Source organism: Malaclemys terrapin, chromosome 4, assembly GCF_027887155.1.
Source record: "Malaclemys terrapin pileata isolate rMalTer1 chromosome 4, rMalTer1.hap1, whole genome shotgun sequence".
Taxonomy (NCBI): domain Eukaryota; kingdom Metazoa; phylum Chordata; order Testudines; family Emydidae; genus Malaclemys; species Malaclemys terrapin.
In genome coordinates, this window is record NC_071508.1 from 72,360,999 (window position 1) to 72,381,054 (window position 20,056).

At 45.0% G+C, this 20,056-nt stretch overlaps 1 protein-coding gene across 3 annotated transcripts in view; it reads left to right on the top strand.

The window, feature by feature from the left end:
* Positions 1-20,056, top strand: part of CAPRIN1 (cell cycle associated protein 1) — a 105,726-nt gene that overhangs the window by 47,003 nt on the left and 38,667 nt on the right. For all 3 annotated transcript variants that reach the window (XM_054025162.1, XM_054025159.1, XM_054025161.1), the window contains exons 5-9: positions 8,252-8,490; positions 8,631-8,713; positions 16,126-16,263; positions 16,942-16,994; positions 17,079-17,165. In XM_054025162.1, the coding sequence (XP_053881137.1) occupies positions 8,252-8,490; positions 8,631-8,713; positions 16,126-16,263; positions 16,942-16,994; positions 17,079-17,165 (600 nt within the window). The remainder of the gene's footprint in view (positions 1-8,251; positions 8,491-8,630; positions 8,714-16,125; positions 16,264-16,941; positions 16,995-17,078; positions 17,166-20,056) is intronic.

Consider the following 20,056-nt stretch of genomic DNA (forward strand, 5'->3'; position numbering starts at 1 on the left):
CATGCAAGGCTCAGGTGCAAACCTAATTGAGTGCTGGTCAAAAGATTCCTCTTGTGTGTGAGGCGCATGTGCACCAGAAGGTATGGGTTCTTCGAGGAGTGTCCCTGTGGGTGCTCCACTTTAGGTGACTTGGCGCCCTGCACTTGTAATTGGAGATTTGTAGTAGCAGTGCCCAGTTGGGCCATGCACGTGCCGTAGCCATCTTACACCACTCCGAGCGGTTACAGAGCGGTGTGCAGCCAGCCGCCCCCCACTTCCTTCTTTAGTGCCTTGGGCTTGAGTTGGAGCACCAGCCGTGCCTTTTCTTACATCAGGTAAGCTTAATAGTTTGTAGTGTTTCCGATAGTGTTAGTTTAGTTATAGTTAGCTACCCTACTCCTTTGTCCTTTTTATTTATTTATTTATTTATTTATTTAATGTTAAGAAAAAATCTTTCCCTTTCATCTTTACACCTGCCTCCCCGGTGGATACTCGACTATTGCCTTTAAACAAAAAAGGGGGAAGCGGGGGAGAGAAACAGGGTTATCCCATTTCTTTTTCCAAAGGACTTGCTCTCTGACATGCCTGGCTCACCTGGCTTTAAACGCAGCCTGACTTGCAGACTTTCCATACTGGTCTCTGACGACCACGCACAGTGTGTCCGCTCCCTTGGCGAGAGACACATTACCCCAAAGTGTCTGCACTGCAGAAAATTGACTGCTAGGACAAGGAAGGCCAGAATCTCCAATTGAGGCTCCTGACGATGGAGAAATCCCTCAGACCTGCCTCCAACCCAGAGTCCAGGACACCTCTTGGCCAACGGTCGCCAGTGGCAGCATCTGACAGGGGATCTGCTTCAACAACAGCTGCCTAGGAGCCTGCTCCTAGGAAGGTTACCAAAAAGCGATTACACTCATTTCCACAATGAGAATCGCCTAAAAGAAAGTTATCTCCAAATGAAAAATCTCCCCTGGTACCAATGACGCTGAGAGCGCCGGACAGTGAGGCACCGGGAACGTCCAGTACAGAGACGTCCCGAGGACCTAAGACCCTATGCGGACAAGTTCTAATGGAGGTGCACGCAGTAAAATCAAACCTCTCAGCTTGGCACCTACGGAGCCAAAGAAAACAATGGCACTGAGCACTACAATGGCGCCACCTGCTGTACCTATTCAGCACAGCTCCAAGTGGTCGGTACCAACAGCTTTGACCCTAATTCCTGGTCAGTGCATGATGCCGTCCCCGGCACCAAGCCTCGCGGTTCCGCAGCAATTCATGAGGCATGGAGACCTGATAGTGGCCTCCACACCTGGAACTCCCCTACTTGGTACAGATGGTACCCCAGTGAGACTGGGACCGAGGGTGGTAACCACTCCCTGTGGATCAGTCCCTCCCCTCTCCAGCAATGAGGAAGAAGAGGATGAGAAGTAATGTACACTCCTTGCCACTCCTCACCTAAATCTTGACCCTTCTCAGCACCAAACATTTACATACATGCGGGACTGGTGTGGGCAGCCATGGACACCGCCTCCTATACCCTTGCCACCCAACTGGCCATACTGGGATCCATGGGCATTGTATAGGTAAGGCTATGTTTTAGTCGCGGGTATTTTTAGTAAAAGTCATGGACAGGTCACAGGCAGTAAACAAAACTTTGCGGCCCGTGACCTGTCCATGACTTTTACTATATACCCGGCTAAAACTTGGGAGGTGGGCTGCGGTGCTGGAGCAGGTTCCCTACCCGGCTCCTGGGAAGTGGCAACGTATGCTTATATGCCTCCACTCCGCCCCAAGCCCTGGTTCTTCAGCTCCCATTGGCTGGGAACTGCGGCCAGTGGGAGCTGTGGGGGCAGTGCCTGTGGGCGGAGGCAGCACATGGAACTAGGAGCTGAGGGAGGAGAGTTTCTGTTGCCTTTCTGGGGATCCGGCCCCTTCCCTCCTCCCCCCCCCCCCCCCCCGGTAAGCACGGCCCCACACCACAGTCTCCAGCCCTGAGCCCCCCCACACCCAAACTCCTGCTGCAGGGGGCCCCGAGATTGCCCCAGCAACAGCCAGTACAACTGGCCCAGGGCTGCCTAAGCTGCTCAGGCGGCCCCCGAGCCAGCCGCACGGGCCGCTGCAGAAGTCCTGGAAAGTAACGGAATCCGTGACAAACACTGAGCCTTAATTATAGGCCCAAAATCTCAGGCCCCCTAACCACCGAGGTCCAGAACAACACGGTCCCCTTCACCAGCTGTCCCAGCACCCTTAGAGACACAAGAGAACACAGCTGAAGGTGACACCCTGCTGACCACTCACATCTCCTCTTCGTCAGCAGATGAAACAATAATGCTACCACCCCCTACTATGGGGGATGATTTCAAATCTTTTCAAGTCTGTTCAAAAGGGTAGCTGAATCTCTGGATGTTTCGCTAGCGCAGCTACCGGAGACCCAACACAAGCTCATGGACGTACTCCAGGCATCCCTAACAGCGAAGATAGCACTGCCAATTAATGATGCCATCATGGAAGCTGCAAAAATAATCTGGCAGACACCTGTCACAGCACTTCCCTCCTATAAGAGGTTTTACAAAAAGTATTATGTGCCAGCAAAAGCAGCTGAGTTTTTATTCACCCATCCCGCACCAAACTCGCTGGTGGTGGATGTGGTCAACCAAAAGGAAAAACACCACTAGTCCGGAATTACCCTGTGTGATAAGGACTGGAAAAGGCTAGACCTTTTTGGTCAGAAAGCCTACTCCTCTGCCACACTCCAGTTCCGCATAGCCAATTATTTGGCCATACTGGCAAAATACACACATAATCTGTTTCACAAAATGTTGGAATTAACATAAGAATGGTCCTACTGGGTCAGACCAAAGGTCCATCTAGCCTAGTATCTGGTCTTCCGACAGTGGCCAATGCCATGTGCCCCAGAGGGAATGAACAAAACAGGTAATCCTCCATTGACTTTATTGAAAGTTTACCCGATGACAAAAAGGAACAATATAAGGCAAACCTCTCTGAGGGGGTCTCTCATTGCCAGGATAGCCCTACAGGCCTCTCTTGATTCTGCAGACACAGCAGCACAGTCCATCGCTGCATCCGTGGTCATGTGCCGTGCATCCTGGCTCCACCTCTTGGGGTTCCCCAGGGAAGTCCAGTCCACTGTGGAGGACTTACCCTTAGAGGGTCAAAAATTGCTTGCTGGCAAAACCGATGTGTCCTTTACACACCTTAAAGGACTCACAGGCGATCTTAAAAACCCTGAGCGCATATGTACCTGCAAACAAAAAGAAACAAGGCAGGTTTTACAACCAAAGAGTCCAGCCTGCCCCATATTCTCGGACCCAAAGACCGTATGACTAACGAAATAAACAAAGACAGACCAGACGTTGGCAGAGCTAAGATCAGCCTTCAATGTCTCAACCATCTACCGCCAGACAGTCATTTTGAAGGTGTGGTCGAGGGCACAAGACCTCCACATTCTCTGATTCTGGAACCACATCCGGTCTCCTACCCATTTGAACCACATCCGGTCTCCTGCCCATTTGGAGACCGTCTGTCACCATACTATCCTGTCTGGAACACTATCACAACAGACAAATGGGTTTTGGAGATTACCCAGAAAGGCTTTTCTATCCCACCTACCCACCCCACTTCCCCATCCCTCTTCAGGGACCTCTCTCATGAGCACTTGTTACAACAGTAAATAAACCACCTCGTACAATTGGGTGCTGTGGAACTTGTACCATGTCAACACAGGGAGAGGTTTTTTATTCCCATTTATTTTCTTGCTCAGACGAACGACAGGTGGAGACCCATCCTGGGTTTGCGAAAAATCAACAAATTTGTGAGAACACGACATTTCAAAATGGTGACTCTTATCCACAATAATTCTGGCATTAGAGAAAGGAGATTGTCTCTGGGATGCTTATTTTCATATTACAGTTTAACCCGGTGCACCGAAGATTCGTGAGATTCACCCAAGGGAATCTGTATTTCCAATACAGAGCTCTACCCTTCGGCCTGTCAACTGCCCAAAGAGTTTTTTCCAAGTTTCTTGGTGTCGTTGCAGCTCACCTTTGCAAACAAGGAGTGATAATATTTCCATACTCAGACAACTGCCTTATAAGGGCAGCAAGGCGCAATAAATGCCACGCAAACCACGATAACCCTGTTCACACACCTTGGGTTACAAATAAATGTACAGAAGTCCGCCCTGGTTCTTGTCTAACAGTTGGAATTCATAGGCGCCTACTTCGACCATCTCACAGAAACAGCAATGTTACCCTCAATAGTGCTTCCTCACTCTAATCAACCTAATTTCAGCCATGATGGACAGCCCACAAACATCTGCACAACTCTTGGGGCACATGTTGCCAGCAATGTTTGTTGTAAAATATGCAGGCTCCACATGTGATGCTTACAGGCCTGGCTTTGAACAGTGTATATAACACACAGACATTCTCTCAACAGAAGCCCTGCAGGGTAAAAGACTCGCTAACAGGGTGGACACAACCACAGAATGTCTGCTCAGGAATCCCTTTCCAACAAAAAGTTCCACAACAGACACCTCTCTGGTTGGTTGGGGGACACATTTACGTGACACTACGATCCGTGGCCACTGGTCCCCAGCGGAGTCCAACCTTGGAGCTAAGGGCAGTCCAAAACACATGCGAGCACTTTCTCCCTTTAATCAAGAACAATGCCATCAAGATCCTTACAGACAATATAGCATGCATGTACTATATAAATCGCCAAGGGGGAGCACGATCACACCCACTATGTGCAGAGGCAATACGCCTCTGGAACTGGTGCATCACCAACAGCATAGAGATATTGACATCCTATCTGCTGAGATGTCAGAACACAACAGTGGACCAACTAAGCAAGATTTCTCACAAACCCATGAGTCGGAAATGGATCCCTGAATTCTCAAAGCCATATTCAACCTATTGGGGGTTCCATAGATCTATTTGAAGCAGCTCAGAATGCCAAGTGCCCACAATATTGCTTCCGGGCTGGATTGGGACACCACTCCCTGGGCGACGCTCTTCTCATAAAGTGGGAAGCGCCACTGATGTATGCTTTTCCTCTGATCCCACTGCTGAGCTGAGTCATTCACAAGATCAGGCAGGACAAATCCAGGGTCATTTTCATTGCACCCATGTGGCCCAGACAAATGTGGTTCCCATACCTGAGACAGACGGCAGTGAAACTGCCTCGAACCCTTCCTTTAGTGCTTTACCTTCTGTCACAGGACGCAGGGCGGGTCTGTGACCCCAACCTCTCAGTACTCTGCCACAAGACCTGGTTACTCTATGGCTAATGGGGGTCGAAGGAGTGTTCCGAGGAAGTGAAAGATATACTACTGAACAGTCAGAGACTAAGCACAAGAAAGACACATGCATATGTAGGTGGAAATGATTCGGCACTTGGTGCCAGGACAAACAGATTTTTCCAGTCGGCCCTAGTATACCTAGTATATAGTCAAGGATTCTGGGACTTTAAAAATTCACCAGCTCAGTCAGATTACATTTGACTGCCATCACCTCCTTCCATGACAAGGTGGACGCAGTCACTATCTTCGCTCACCTGATGACTAAATGCTTCTTTAAAGGCATAGAAAACTCTTATCCCACACTAAGAAACCCTACTCCCATGTGGGATTTCAACCTTGTTCTAGGCAGTCTCATGGGAAACTCATTTGAATCCCTTGCAGCTTGCTTTGTTGCACTTATCAGTGAAGGTTGCTTTTCTAATTGCCATCATGTCAGCAAGATGGGTGGGAGAATTAGGTGTCCTAATGGCACACCCATCTTATTCTACATTCTTTAAGGATAAGGTAATCCTATGTCTGCACCCTAAGTTCATACCCAAGATTGACTCCTTTTTAATTTAAATCAGCCCATTTACTTACCTGTATTTTTCCTGAAGCCCCATACTGACAGCAGGGAGGCCTCACTCCACACGCTAGACATTTGCAGAGCATTAGCTTTTTACATAGAATAAAAACATTCAGAAAATCATATCAGCTATTCATTTCCATAACAGAACACTCGAAGGGTCAAGCCTTCTCAAAACAGACTGTCCAAATGGATATCTGGATGTATCCATTTGTGCTATCAAAACAGCAATCTTCAACCTCCACTTGGAGTTTGCACACACTCCACCAGAGCGTTCTCAACATCTGTGGCCTATCACTGACATCCGCCCATACTTTCACTAAACACTATGCTTTAGAACAACAATCAGCAGCAGACACTCAGTTTGGACTCTGTGTTATCCACTGTCTAATGAACCAACTCCAAAGCCTCTCCCCTCCACTGAGGGGCAGTGCTCAACAGTCATCTAAAGTGGAGCACCCCCAGAGATACTCCTTGAAGAAGAAGAAAAGGTTACTCACCTTGTGCAGTAACTGAGGTTCTTCAAGATGGTTGTCCCTGTGGGTGCTCCACTATGCCCCCACACACTTCGGAGTTTCACGCCAATTTTCTGGGGTAGAGAAGGAATTTAGGGATGGTTGGCTGCATCGCTATGTAACCCCTTAAAGCAGCGCGAGATGGCTACAGCTCATGCGTGGCCCAACCAGGCACTGCTACTACAAATCTCAGATTACAAGCACAGGGCGTCAAGACACCTAAAGTGGAGCACCCACAGTGACAACCATCTCGAAGAACCTCAGTTTCTGCACAAAGTGAGTAACCTTCTCATCCACACTGACAATGTGTCCTGAACAGTTACTGTAAAATAAGTAACTCTTCTTTCTACCATGCCACCTAGTCTTCTTCCTGCTGCATCACTTTAAATGAATCCCTCAATCTGCCAAGGAACAAAGTCATTGTCCTTCCGTGACTTGCAGAAATAGAATTGGTTTCTCCCTTCTCCCCACCCCTTTTGTCCCCCCAGTTGCCCCTGCCCCGTTCTGCCTCCCTACTCACTTCCTCATCCAGGACTTAATTTATCCTTGGGCTTGCCAGGGCTGAGTAAATCTGCTGTGAACGAGAATATTTGTATTTGTTTAATACCACTTTTCACAGCAGACTTAATAGCTAGCTGAGAAGCTGTGAAAAGTGATGTTAACATACAAGTATCCCTTCTTACAGCAGCAGACTTACAAGTTTAAAAAAAAGCAACCAAAAAAGCAAAAGAAACAATAACGAAGACAAGAACGTGCAAAGCACCTTATTTATTTCTCTATTCTGTTTAGGTCCAGTGAAGACAACTGTACATTTTTATTACTGAGTCTGAAGGGGGAAAAAAAAAACCAACACCCCAAACCTTAAATAAATAAATTGAAATGATTTGGAAATGTTTATGTGCATAACTAACTTTAGGAAAAACAAATAAAGTATTTTAGGAAAAATGGTCAGAGCTGCGACCAGCAATAGTTGGTGGCCACGCTCTGAGGCCACCAAAAATGTGTTGATAACCCCTGACGTCACTAGCCAGAAGATTTATTCTGTTTGTCACCAGTACTTATGCAGATTGATGGTGAAGGGTTGCTCTTCCTCCTCTGTAGCGCCTATGCTCTTTTTTTTTTTTTTTTTTTTCCCCCCCCCTGAAGCGGAATTCCTGTACTGCTCTGGCACAGCCCTTTCCATCTGACTTTTTAAAACTCTGTATATGAATAGACAAGGGATTTGTTGTGGGATCATGATATAATATTCCAACAGTAGGTCTCTAAAGTTGATCTTAGCTAATGTTGGTAAATGTCAGTTATCTTTCTCTTTTAGTGGAGTATACTTTCACTGGCACTACATATGAAGAATATCTTGGTAAAATCTTAATGATGGTTATATTGGTTATGATTAGAACCAGTAGCTTGATAGCAGTGGTGCTCAGACCTCAGTGGTTCAGGAGCCAAATTAGTGATTTGCATTACCCAAAAGAGCCACAGTTGTGGGAATTTATAGATTCATTTACCATAGTACTATATATTCATGTTTAAACAGTGTGACAGGAGTGCGTGTGTATAGATTCTCACAGCAAAATGATTGACCAAGTATTATTTTGTCAACTACAATTGGTTAATAATGTAAAGACATCCTGATTGGTTAATAATTATATCACAGTATTTTAATATGTTTTGTAAAGAGCTGCAAGGGACATATCAAAGAGCCACTTGTGGCTCGTGCACCTCAGTCTTGAGTATCACTGCTTTATATAAAGAAAATATAGTATTTGTGATGGCATTTAAAAGCCAGTTCCCTGGATACATAGATAATTTTGAGTTGTAGTCTAACTCAATCCAGTATAGAATCTAACGTTCCCCTTTCTTTGTGAGCAGATCCAGAAAACAATAAAGAAGACAGCCCGGCGGGAGCAGCTGATGCGAGAAGAAGCTGAACAGAAACGTTTAAAGACTGTACTTGAGCTGCAGTTTATTTTGGACAAATTAGGAGATGATGAAGTGCGCAGTGACCTGAAACAAGGATCAAATGGCATCCCTGTACTGACAGAGGAGGAACTGACAATGCTGGATGAGTTTTACAAGCTAGTAGACCCTGAGCGGGACATGAATATGAGGTAATGTGCTAGTTTTACTGTTAAGTAATCTCTGTAATGTTAATATTGATCAGTGCATTTATTCTAATTATCTGCAGCATAAGAATTTTGAGACCTGTTGAGTAATGTTATGCTTCAATTAATTAATATTTTTGTTGAAGGTTGAACGAACAGTATGAACAAGCATCCATTCACCTGTGGGACTTACTGGAAGGGAAGGATAAGCCTGTTTGTGGAACTACCTGTAAGTATGTTTAAAGTAGAACATTGAATGCAAGGAAAAAATGTACTAAATATATTAGTAAAAGTTACATCACAAATGCCTGTGATAATAGTTTTAACTGTCAGAATTGCTATCTTTTGCTAATTGCTTGTCTGGATAGTGACTGAATTATCTTGGTCTCAGCTATGTTGTAACTGTATAGTTCAGTGAAATGGTAACTTACTGCATATTGTATTTGGCACTGACACAACCTTACTCATCATTTACTGGGCCCACAGTTTCTGCTGCTTCAGCGGTGTTGTCACTGATGGTGCATAGTAGCTGTTTTTTTGCTTTCTAGAAAACCGGGTTAAACAAGGAATATTTCTCAACGAAATGTGTACTTGGTTAGTTTTAGACCTTAAACAAGGCAAGTTATGACTTTTTTTTAATGGAATGCTTAAATGGTAGCCAAATTTTCAGGAGAGCTCAGCTTCTGTTGGGGTGCTTAAATGGGAGTTAAGCTCTTTGGAAAATCTGGCAAGAATAGCATCTGGTTTCTTAGGGTATGTCTACACTACGGGATTAATCCGAATTTAGATAATTCGGATTTGAGAAACAGGTTGTATAAAGTCGAAATGAGTGCGGCCACACTAGCACAGTAATTCGGTGGTGTGCGTCCAAGTACCGGGGCTAGCGTCGATTTCTGCACCGTTGCACTGTGGGTAGCAATTCCATAGCTATCCCATAGTTCCCGCAGTCTCCTGCGCCCATTGGGATTGTGGGTTAAGATCCCAGTGCCTGATGGGACAAAAAACATCGTCGCAGGTGGTTCTGGGTACAGCCTCACTCCCTCCCTCCCTCCCTCCCTGCATGAAAGCAACGGACGGCAGACAACCATTTTCGCGCCTTTTTTCCTGGGTGGGTGAACACTGCAGACTCCATACCACGGCAAGCATGGAGCCCGCTGAGGTCAAGACAGCACTCATGAATATTGCAAACACCTCGCGCGTTCTTGTGGAGTTTATGCTCAGCCAGGACCAGAAAAACGAGGCGAGGAGGCAGCGGCGGCGGCAGCGCAGCGACAAGCATGATGAGGACATGGACACGGACACAGAATTCAGTGAAACCACAGGCCCCAGTCCTTTGGAGATCATGTTGTTAATGGGGCAGATTCTATCCATGGAACGCCGATTCTGGGCAAGGGAAACAAGCACAGACTGGTGGGACCGCATAGTGTTGCAGGTCTGGGACGATTCCCAGTGGCTGCGGAACTTTCGCATGCGTAAGGGCACTTTCATGGAACTTTGTGACTTGCTTTCCCCTGCCCTGAAATGCCAGAATACCAAGATGAGAGCAGCCCTCACAGTTGAGAAGCGCGTGGCGATAGCCCTGTGGAAGCTTGCAACGCCAGACAGCTACCGGTCAGTCGGGAATCAATTTGGAGTGGGCAAATCTACGGTGGGGGCTGCTGTGATGCAAGTAGCCAAAGCAATCACTCAGGTGCTGCTACGAAAGTTAGTGACTCTGGGAAATGTGCAGGCTATAGTGGATGGTTTTGCTGCAATGGGATTCCCTAACTGTGGTGGGGCAATAGACGGAACCCATATCCCTATCTTGGCACCGGAGCACCAAGCCACCGAGTACATAAACCGCAAGGGGTACTTTTCAGTGGTGCTGCAAGCACTTGTGGATCACAAGGGACGTTTCACCAACATCAACGTGGGCTGGGCGGGAAGGGTTCATGACGCTCGCGTCTTCAGGAACACTACTCTGTTTAAAGGGCTGCAGCAAGGGACTTACTTTCCGGACCAGAAAATAACCGTTGGGGATGTTGAAATGCCCATAGTTATTCTTGGGGACCCAGCCTACCCCTTAATGCCATGGCTTATGAAGCCATACACAGGCAGCCTGGACAGGAGTCAGGAGCTGTTTAACTACAGGCTAAGCAAGTGCAGAATGGTGGTAGAATGTGCATTTGGCCGTTTAAAAGGTCGCTGGCGTTCATTATTGACTCGCTCTGACCTCAGCCAAAGAAATCTCCCCATTGTTATTTCTGCTTGCTGTGTGCTCCACAATCTCTGTGAAAGTAAGGGGGAAACCTTTATGGCGGGGTGGGAGGCTGAGGCAAATCGCCTGGCTGCTGATTACGCGCAGCCAGACACCAGGGCGATTAGAAGATCACACCATGAAGCGCTGTGCATCAGAGAAGCTTTGAAAACCAGTTTCATGGCTGGCCAGGCTACCGTGTGAAATATCTGTTTGTTTCTCCTTCATGAAAACCCTCCCCCTTTACTGACTGATTTTCTGTAAGGAACCCACCCTGCCCCTTCCCCCAGCTTTCTTTCAAACCAAATAAAGTCACTATCATTTAAAAATCATTTATTCTTTATTAATAGATTAGAAAAAGAGGGAGGGAACCCGGGTGGTATTTGGGAGGAGGATTGCTGGGAAGGAAAAAGCCACAAAGAAAAGGTTAAAAAAATGACAGCCTTTTGCTTGGGCTGTCTACTGGGGTGGAATGGGAAGGTGTACGGAGCCTCCCCCCCCGCGTTCTTACACGTCTGGGTGAGGAGGATACGGAACATGGGGAGGGGGGAGGGTGGAACAGGGGCTGAAGCGGCAGTCTATTTTCCAGCAGCCGTTCCTGAACCTTCACCAGACGCCGGAGCAGCCCCAGCGTTGCATCCTTCATCCTCTGGTCTTCCTGCCGCCATCTCTCATCTCGATCGTCTCTCCTCTCCTCACGTTGGTCCCTCCTCTCCTCACGTTGGTCCCTCCTCTCCTCACGTTCACTGACTTCTTTCCTATACTTTGAAACTGTTTCCTTCCACTCATTCAGATGAGCTCTGTCACTCCTGCTGGATTGCATAATTTCAGAAAACATGTCCTCCCGCGTCTTCTTCTTACGACGCCTTATCTGTGATAACCTTCGGGATGGAGGAGGAAGGCTTGAGGAATTTGCAGCTGCTGTAGGGAGGGGAAAAAAGAGAGAATTGTTTTAAAAGCTACATTTTGCAGAACAATGCTTATACTCTTTCACGGTGACCAACACTGTTCACATTACATAGCACATGTGATTTCTGTGCAAGGTCGCATTTTGCCTCTTAATGCTGAGTGCTTGTGGCTTTGCTGCTAGAGATCACAGGTCTGGGCAACAGAATTCGGCTTGCATGCGGCCATGGTAAGCCATTGTTTTACAGCTTCTGCACCCTCCTTTCCCACATACCAAGCATAGCCTGTAGAGTGCTGCAGAAGCCTGGCCAATCTCAGCCAGTTGGGGGGGGGGGCAGTGTGGGGGGGGCTTGTCTGGGCCCCTTCAGGCAAGTAGAGTGCTGCGGTTTTTCTGTTAACATTCAGCAGCACCAGAAAACAAACTAACCCCCCCCCCCGCCATGAATTCTCTGGGATGATCACGGTACCCCTCCCCCCACCGCATGGCTGGTATCAGGGAAGATCCCTGCAGGCACCAAACTACCCCCCCCCCCCCCCGCCGCCGACCCCCCCCCCCCCTCGCCATGAATTCTCTGGGATGATCACGGTACCCTCCCCCCACCGCGTGGCTGGTAACAGGGAAGAACCCTGCTAGCCAAACGCGGAAAACTTCAGGGCCAATTTCCCATCTGCGCTTGGCTAACTGCAGGGAAGGATTTATTTTCCGCCACAGGCAAACAGCCCAGTAGGAACGGCCACCTCTGTCCCCTTAATTAAGTTCCCGTATTTCAACCAGGTTACCAGGAGTGATATCACTCTCCTGAGGATTACACAACAAGATAAAGAACGGATGTTGCTTGAATGCCAGCAAACACCGGGACCATACGCTGCTAGGCTTTGTCAGGCAATGATACCAGATTACTTGCTGCAAGCATGGCGTGGTCAAGTGTCCTACCATGGAGGAGGGAATAAGGATGCACTGCCCAGAAACCTTCTGGCAAGGCTTTCGGAGTACCTCCAGGAGAGCTTCATGGAGATGTCCCTGGAGGATTTCCGCTCCATCCCCAGACACGTTAACAGACTTTTCCAGTAGCTACAGACTTTTCCAGTAGCTGAACTGACCGCGAATGCATCCCAAGTCCTCAGGGCAAAGTAATCATTAAAAACCGTTTGCTTTTAAAACAAGTTTTATATTTTAAAAGGTAAACTCACCTGAGGTCCCTTCCATGGGGTCAGAGTCTTGGGTACTGGCTTGGGAGGCTTGGGAGGGTACTTCAGTCAGGGTGAGAAAAAGATCCTGGCTGTTGGGGAGAATGGAGTGCTGTGTGCTCTCTGCAAGCTCATCCTCCTCCTCCTCCTCCTCTACCCCATCGGCAGAATCCTCAGGCGTCGAGACTATCCCCGACCCAGAATCCACGAACAAAGGTGGGGTAGTGGTGGCAGCCCCCCCTAGAATTGCATGCAGCTCGGCGTAGTAGCGGCATGTCCGCGGCTCTGACCCGGAGCGACCGTTTGCCTCCTTTGTTTTTTGATAGGCTTGTCTGAGCTCCTTGACCTTCACGCGGCACTGCTCAGAGTCCCTATTGTGGCCTCTCTCCATCATGCCCTTGGAAATTTTTTCAAAAGTTTTTGCATTTCGTCTTTTAGAACGAAGTTCTGCAAGCACTGAATCCTCTCCCCATACAGCGATCAGATCCAGTACCTCCCTCACGGTCCATGCTGGTGCTCTTTTTCGATTATCAGCCTGCATGGTTACCTGTGCTGATGAGGTATCTGTGGTCACCTGTGCTCTCCACGCTGGGCAAACAGGAAATGAAGTTCAAATGTTCGCGGGGCTTTTCCTGTCTACCTGGCCAGTGCATCCGAGTTCGGATTGCTGTCCAGAGCGGTCACAATGATGCACTGTGGGATAGCTCCCGGAGGCCAATACCATCGAATTGCGGCCACACTAACCCTAATTCGAATTGCTAAAATCGATTTTGGCGCTACTCTGCTCGTTGGGGTGGAGTACAGAAATCGATTTAAAGGGCCCTTTACATCGAATTAAATGGCGTCGTTGTGTGGACGGTTACAGGGTTAATTCGAATTAAAGCTGATAAATCCGAATTAAAGTCGTAGTGTAGACCAGGCCTTAGTAAGAAATAGTTGGTTTCATTAGTTTAAGTAAATCCATCTATGTATGTGGTTTTATGAAAACAGCTGTTATAGATAGATATATAGATAGATTGTCTACTGTTATAGCCAAATGTATTGCTTAATTTGAGATGAAGTGAAACTTCCTGCTGAAGGAATTAAAGGAGTGTGGTTTTAAAACCAATCTCAGGAAAATTACAGCTTTTAATGGCTGTTTATTGTATTTCACAGAATGGATGTTTTTGAAGTATGTTTATGTGAATAAGATAAACCATTAAAGTATAAGGGGCTTAATATTTCCAGGGTTGGTTGCTATTTTCTGAAAACTGCTATAACTGTTGAGGTAATAATTCTCTGACATAATGATACTTCGTGATTTTTGGATCAAGTAGATAATTTAGGCTGAAAATGTGACATAAGGATGTGCTAACCTTATCAAGAATTGTTGAAAACAACTTTAAAAGAATTTTAGGAAGATATTTTTGTACATAAAGCAGAATTTTCGCAAGAAAAAGCAATCTTTGCTTATGCTTTTATTTACAGTTGCTGCTTATTCTACAGTTGAAATTGTCCTCTATTTTCTTCATCGCTAGAAAATGTGCTGTTAAAATCAGGGTTTTCTTTCTAGTATTTATTTTTAGTATTACAAATAATGCACAAAAGAATAATTACTTGTAATCTGAACAAAACATGGCATTTTAAATGGCAACTAGATACTATTAGGATTTTCCTGTATGGGCCCAAGATATGTAGATGTGTGCTTTACAGTGCATTCAGCTTAGTATGGAAGTGCTGGTTGTGACTCCATATTTTAGACTGAATTCCATTTTGCACTTAAAGCAGGGATTTAACTTCTTTGCTATATATGAAAAAGGCAGTGTATCCTCCAAAGTTACACAACTTAATTTGTGAGCACAGAGTAAATTTTAGAAAATTAAGTAGATTAGTTGGATGTAAAATCCATTGAAAACTGTGTTCTTTAAGAAAATTAGCATCTACTATACTTAAATTCACTCCCAAATGAATTTAACAGAAGAAAATTCTTCAATCTTTCCATAAATAAAAGTAATAGAAATCTTGTGTCTATGCTATATTTGAAGAACTTTTGTTGTAAAAAGCTACATTATTAAAAATTGTATATAGTTATGATATAGGTTTACAGACAGGTTCAGATCAACTTTTACCTCTGATGTCAAATGACTCAATGTATCCCAACCAATTGCCACTATTCCTCTGTAGCTAATTTGCATGCAACAGTTCTATTGGTTGTAATATGTTGGTGCGATAAAGACTGGACACATGTCAAGTTCTCATTGGCAGATTACTTGGCCTGGCTGTTGCTGCTCTTCATCTTCGAGTAGATGCAGCTGTGTTTTCCATTTAGAGGGTGTGGGTGGGTGGGTGCAGGACAGAAGGCTGGGGTGTGGGTGTGTGTGTGGGGGGGTGGTTCAGGGCAGAGGGCTGGGGTGCTCGGCTCTTGAGGGTGCTCCCAGCCCCCTGCCCTAAGTGGCATATGGCAGGGGGTTGGAAGGGATATGCCCTGTTCCGCCCCCTTCCTCAAGGCTCCGTCCCTACCTCTTCTCTGCCTCCTCTACAGAGCAGTGAGCACGCTGCCACTGGTCCCCCTCCCCCTTGCAAGGGCTATCAGCTGATCGGCGGCAGGGAGGAGGAGGAGGAGGAGGGGCAGGAAAGCACCATGCTGGGGGAAGAAGCGGGGGACGAGGGAAGCTTGGCTGCCGCAGAACCAAGCTTCTGCCTCCTGCCCCTACAGGGGAGAGCGGTGGGCGTGGGGGCTGAGTGGGCCTGGGGGCCAGGACTGCGGCAGGTAGCAGTGTGCCATTCAGAATCGGCTTGCATGCCGTAGGTTGCCGACCTAGACTTTGCACTCATTCCAGGACTCTAGGGTTATGCTATGGTTCTGGGGGGTATACACAGACCTCGTGGAGATCTTGCTTATTCTTGCATTATCAATATCTAACTGCTTCTTTCATGGTACGTTTTAAGATACTTACCCCCTAGGATCTAGTCAAAAATGAAGTTCAGCTTTTCATAGATTCAAGAAGCAGAATTGCTTCAAAATGACTTTGGAGTTGTCAGCTGCTCTTTAAATTACCATGGTTTAATGTGCAAACAGGCAGTATGCAGTGCTGGCACAACTCGGGAAATGCTTTTCATTTCTGATTGTTAAAATCCAGAGGACGTTCTGTGGTAGATAATTAAATTCAAAGTGATATTAGACTAGTTCTGGACAGTAAATGTTTCCTACCAATAAATGGAAAATAAGTTTTATGAAATTGGGGTGTGTGTCGGGGGACGATGGACATCATCCTGGAAAACAGTTATATGATCTTTTAGTCTATACTTGACAGAATTTAATTCCTTTGCAGACAAGGCCTTGAAGGATGTTGTTGAACGCATTCTTCAAACTAGTTATTTTGATAGTACCCACAACCATCAGAATGGATTGTGTGAGGAAGAGGAGGCAGCCCCTGCACCTACAGTGGAAGATCCTGTAGCAGAAGCTGGTAAGTACATTTATCTGTTTGGGTAAGTTGTAGGTCTACTGTTATTCCTACTTGCTAGGATCCATGAGAGCAGTGGAAAAATAATTACAAATGTGAAATAAATCAAGCTAATATATCTAAACTATTCAGTCAGTCTAGTGCTTTAGACAGAATTTCATGCTTTGCATTTATCTATTATGTAGCCAGGCTACATATGTTCTTTTACAAAGTGCATAAATGTGAAGAATGAGCTAACTAGCAGTTAAAATCCTGAGTATAGCAGCAGCCTAAGGAGGCACAGATGCTTAATGGGATCTTCATTGAGTGGGCAAAGGTTCAAAATATGCATTCAAGATAAAGTTCACTGCAACTTCTAAACTAGGAATACATCTTAACAGTGAAACTGCTTATGTGCTATCATGTAGATTTAAAATTGGTCACCATATCTTGCTTTCCCACATCTTTCTAGTCCAGTTTGCTGTAGAGCTGTAGGTTAAAGAACAGAACTTACGTTCTCATAACTCTAAAATCACAAAGATTAAACCAAAACAGTGTTTGTCAAATTGTCAAAGGAAGACAAACTGTTAAACTACTGGTTGGGATTTAACTATTTCCCCCCGCCCCCCCCCAAGTCTAAAGGAAAGAGTAACATACATTTACTTAATGGAATGTGCCTAAAATAGTATATTTTTCTCATAGAACCTGAGCCAACAGAAGAATACACTGAACCAAGTGAAGTTGAATCAACTGAGGTACTATTCAGTGGAAAGATTGCAGTCACTATTTTAGCTTTAATGCCACTGTCTGTCTTTCATACTTTCTCATTTTTATTTTAGTATGTAAACAGACAGTTCATGGCGGAGACTCAGTTCAGCAGCAGTGAGAAGGAACAGGTAGATGAGTGGACAGTTGAAACGGTTGAGGTAAGATGTCTTATGTGCTGCTGGTAAAATTGCAGTCCCTGTTTTCACTGACTCGCAACTCTTCAAAACGTTCATAATAGATTTTAACCCCAAAATAAACCTTTTTACCAATCTTGAGCTGGCCATATTTTCCTGTATTGTGTACTCTATAGTACTAACCTTGCATGTAACTAAATCTCAATGGGGAAGTTACTTTAGTAGTGTATTAATAGGTTGGGGAGGTGGAACTAGAAGAGTAACAAGCAATTTTAAAATTGTCACTGATGCATAGCCAATGTAGAACTTCTAAATTGTAGTTACAGCTATTGACAGCATTATGGAGCTGTATTGCTTTATGCAGTTTCCTGGTGATACAGTTGTTAATTCCACATGTAAACTCAACCACAACTTACTTTGCCTGCCAGGTGTGCACAAGTTTGCTCAGAAGTAGATAAACCTATATGTACTATATATTTACTTCTAGAAGAAAAGTCATACTTACAAAGAAAACTGTTAATGCATTATTCATTCTTCATACAAGTCATGAAAATGAGTATTCAGCTTTAACACTCTGTTTTGCACACATGAATTACAACACGAATAGTAAGAATTTTACAAATACCGTGACTTACATAGATGTATTATCTACATATTTAAACCCACCACTGTACTATAACGGGCTCTTTACACACATTTTCATGTATTGGAGAGAATAGTTATCCACTGTCTTCTTGATCGGTGGATTGGACATGAACTTATTCCAGCCATTAGGAAGATATATATAAATAAAAAGTAATCTTTCAGTGTATGACTGGATTAGTGCTTGGTTCAGCTTAATCTCCTGTAGAAGCAAGTTCCAGAGCTCCTACCTTCCAAGAAAGATATTTTTTTCCCCTTTGACTCCATGTGGTGTCTTCCTGGCTCTTTCAGCCTTGAGATCGAGTAACTACCTGTCACTGCTTCAGGATTTCTTAGAGAAGAGGAGCCATCTTGATATCTGCTCTGCCAGATATAACCAGTCCATCAGAAATTCATGATCCACAGATTTATTCATGGCCTTCAGAACGAACGGTACTTGGAATGGATGTGAGACACCAGTCTATAGCGAGAAGATTTTCCATTTGTATAACTGTGCTGCTGACTGCCATATTCTGATGCTTAAATCCCATTCCTTGACTAAAAAAACCCCACTTATATTAAAATTAGGGCTGTCAAGCGATTGATCTGTTTAGTCGCACAATTAAACAATAATAGAATACCACTTATTTAATTTTTTTGGGGTGTTCTCTACATTTTCAAATATATTGTTTCAGTTACAACACAGAATCCACAGTGTACAGTGCTTATGTTCGTTTTTGATTACAAGTATTTGCACTGTAAAAAAGCAAAAAAGAAATTGTATTTTTCAGTTCACCTAATACAGGTACTGTGGTGCAATCTCTTTATCATGCAAGTTGAACTTAGAAATGTAGAACTATATACAAAAATCCATTGTTTTATTTTTGAACGCAGTTCAATATTTTGGAGCCTGCAAGTCCACTCAGTCCTACTTCTTGTTCAGCCAATCGCTCAGACAAACAAGTTGGTTTACATTTGCAGGGTATAATGCTGCCTGCTTCTTGTATACAGTGTCACCTGAAAGTGAGAACAGGTGTTCACATGGCACTGTTTTAGCTGGCGTCGCAAGATATTTATGGGCCAGATGCGCTAAAGATTCATATGTCCCTTCATTTTCAACCACCATTCCAGAGGACATGCGTCCATGTTGCTGATGGGTTCTGCCTGATATCAATCCAAAGCAGTGCAGACCAAAGCATCTGCATTTTTATCATCTGAGTCGGATGAAACCAGCAGAAAGCTGATTTTCTTTTTTGGTGGTTTGGGTTCTGTAGTTTCTGCATCGGAGTGTTGCTCTTTTAAGACTTCTGAAAGCATCCTCCACACCTCGTCCCTCTCAGATTTTGAAAGGCACTTCAGATTCTTAAATCAAGTTGGGTTGAGTGCTGTAGCTATCTTTAGAAATCTCAGATTGGTACCTTAGCGTTGTCAAAATCTGCAGTGAAAGTGTTCTTAAAATGAACTTGTGCTGGGTCATCATCTGAGACTGCTATAATATGAAATATATGGCAGAATGTGGGTAAAAGGGAGACATATTATTCTCTTCCCTCCTGCTCCCTCCCCCCCAAGGAGTTCAGTTACAAATTTAATTAACACACATTTTTTAACAAGCGTCATCAGCATGGAAGTATGTCCTCTGGAATGGTGGCCAAAGCATGAAGGGGCATACGAATGTTTAGCATACCTGGCACGTAAATACTTTGCAATGTCAGCTACAAATGTGCCATGCAAATGCCTGTTATCGCTTTCTGGTGACATTGTAAATACAGCATTTTCTCCTGTAAATGTAAACAAACTTGTTTGTCTTAGCCATTGGCGGAACAAGATGTAGGACTGATTGGACTTGTAGGCTCTAAAACAGGGGTCTCAAACTCAGTTTACCTTAGGGCCGGTGCCAGTCCTCAAATCCTTGCAGCCGGCCAATAACGTCACTCATGCTGCCCAAAGCCTGCCCCCAGTCTTCATAATTGTATGTTTTTTTTCTTCAGTAGAGATTAGCATACAAAGCCTTTTCCTCAGAGAAGTTCACAAAGAATAGCCCTCTTTTTAAAGTGACCATCATCTCCCAATGTACTTCATGGGACAGAGGTCACAGCTTCTCTTAGCAAAGATAGCCACTACTATGCAATGGGAATTAAGCCATTGTATCTTCAGGGAAGATGCCAGCCCCTTTGCTGTCAGAAGTGAGCATCCATCTTAACTGAGGACAGCCTGTGGCTTTGGTTGTATTGAGAACAGTTGATGATTTGAAAGGAGGCAATTCATGAGTTTCTCTGAAGGAGAAATGTTCACTT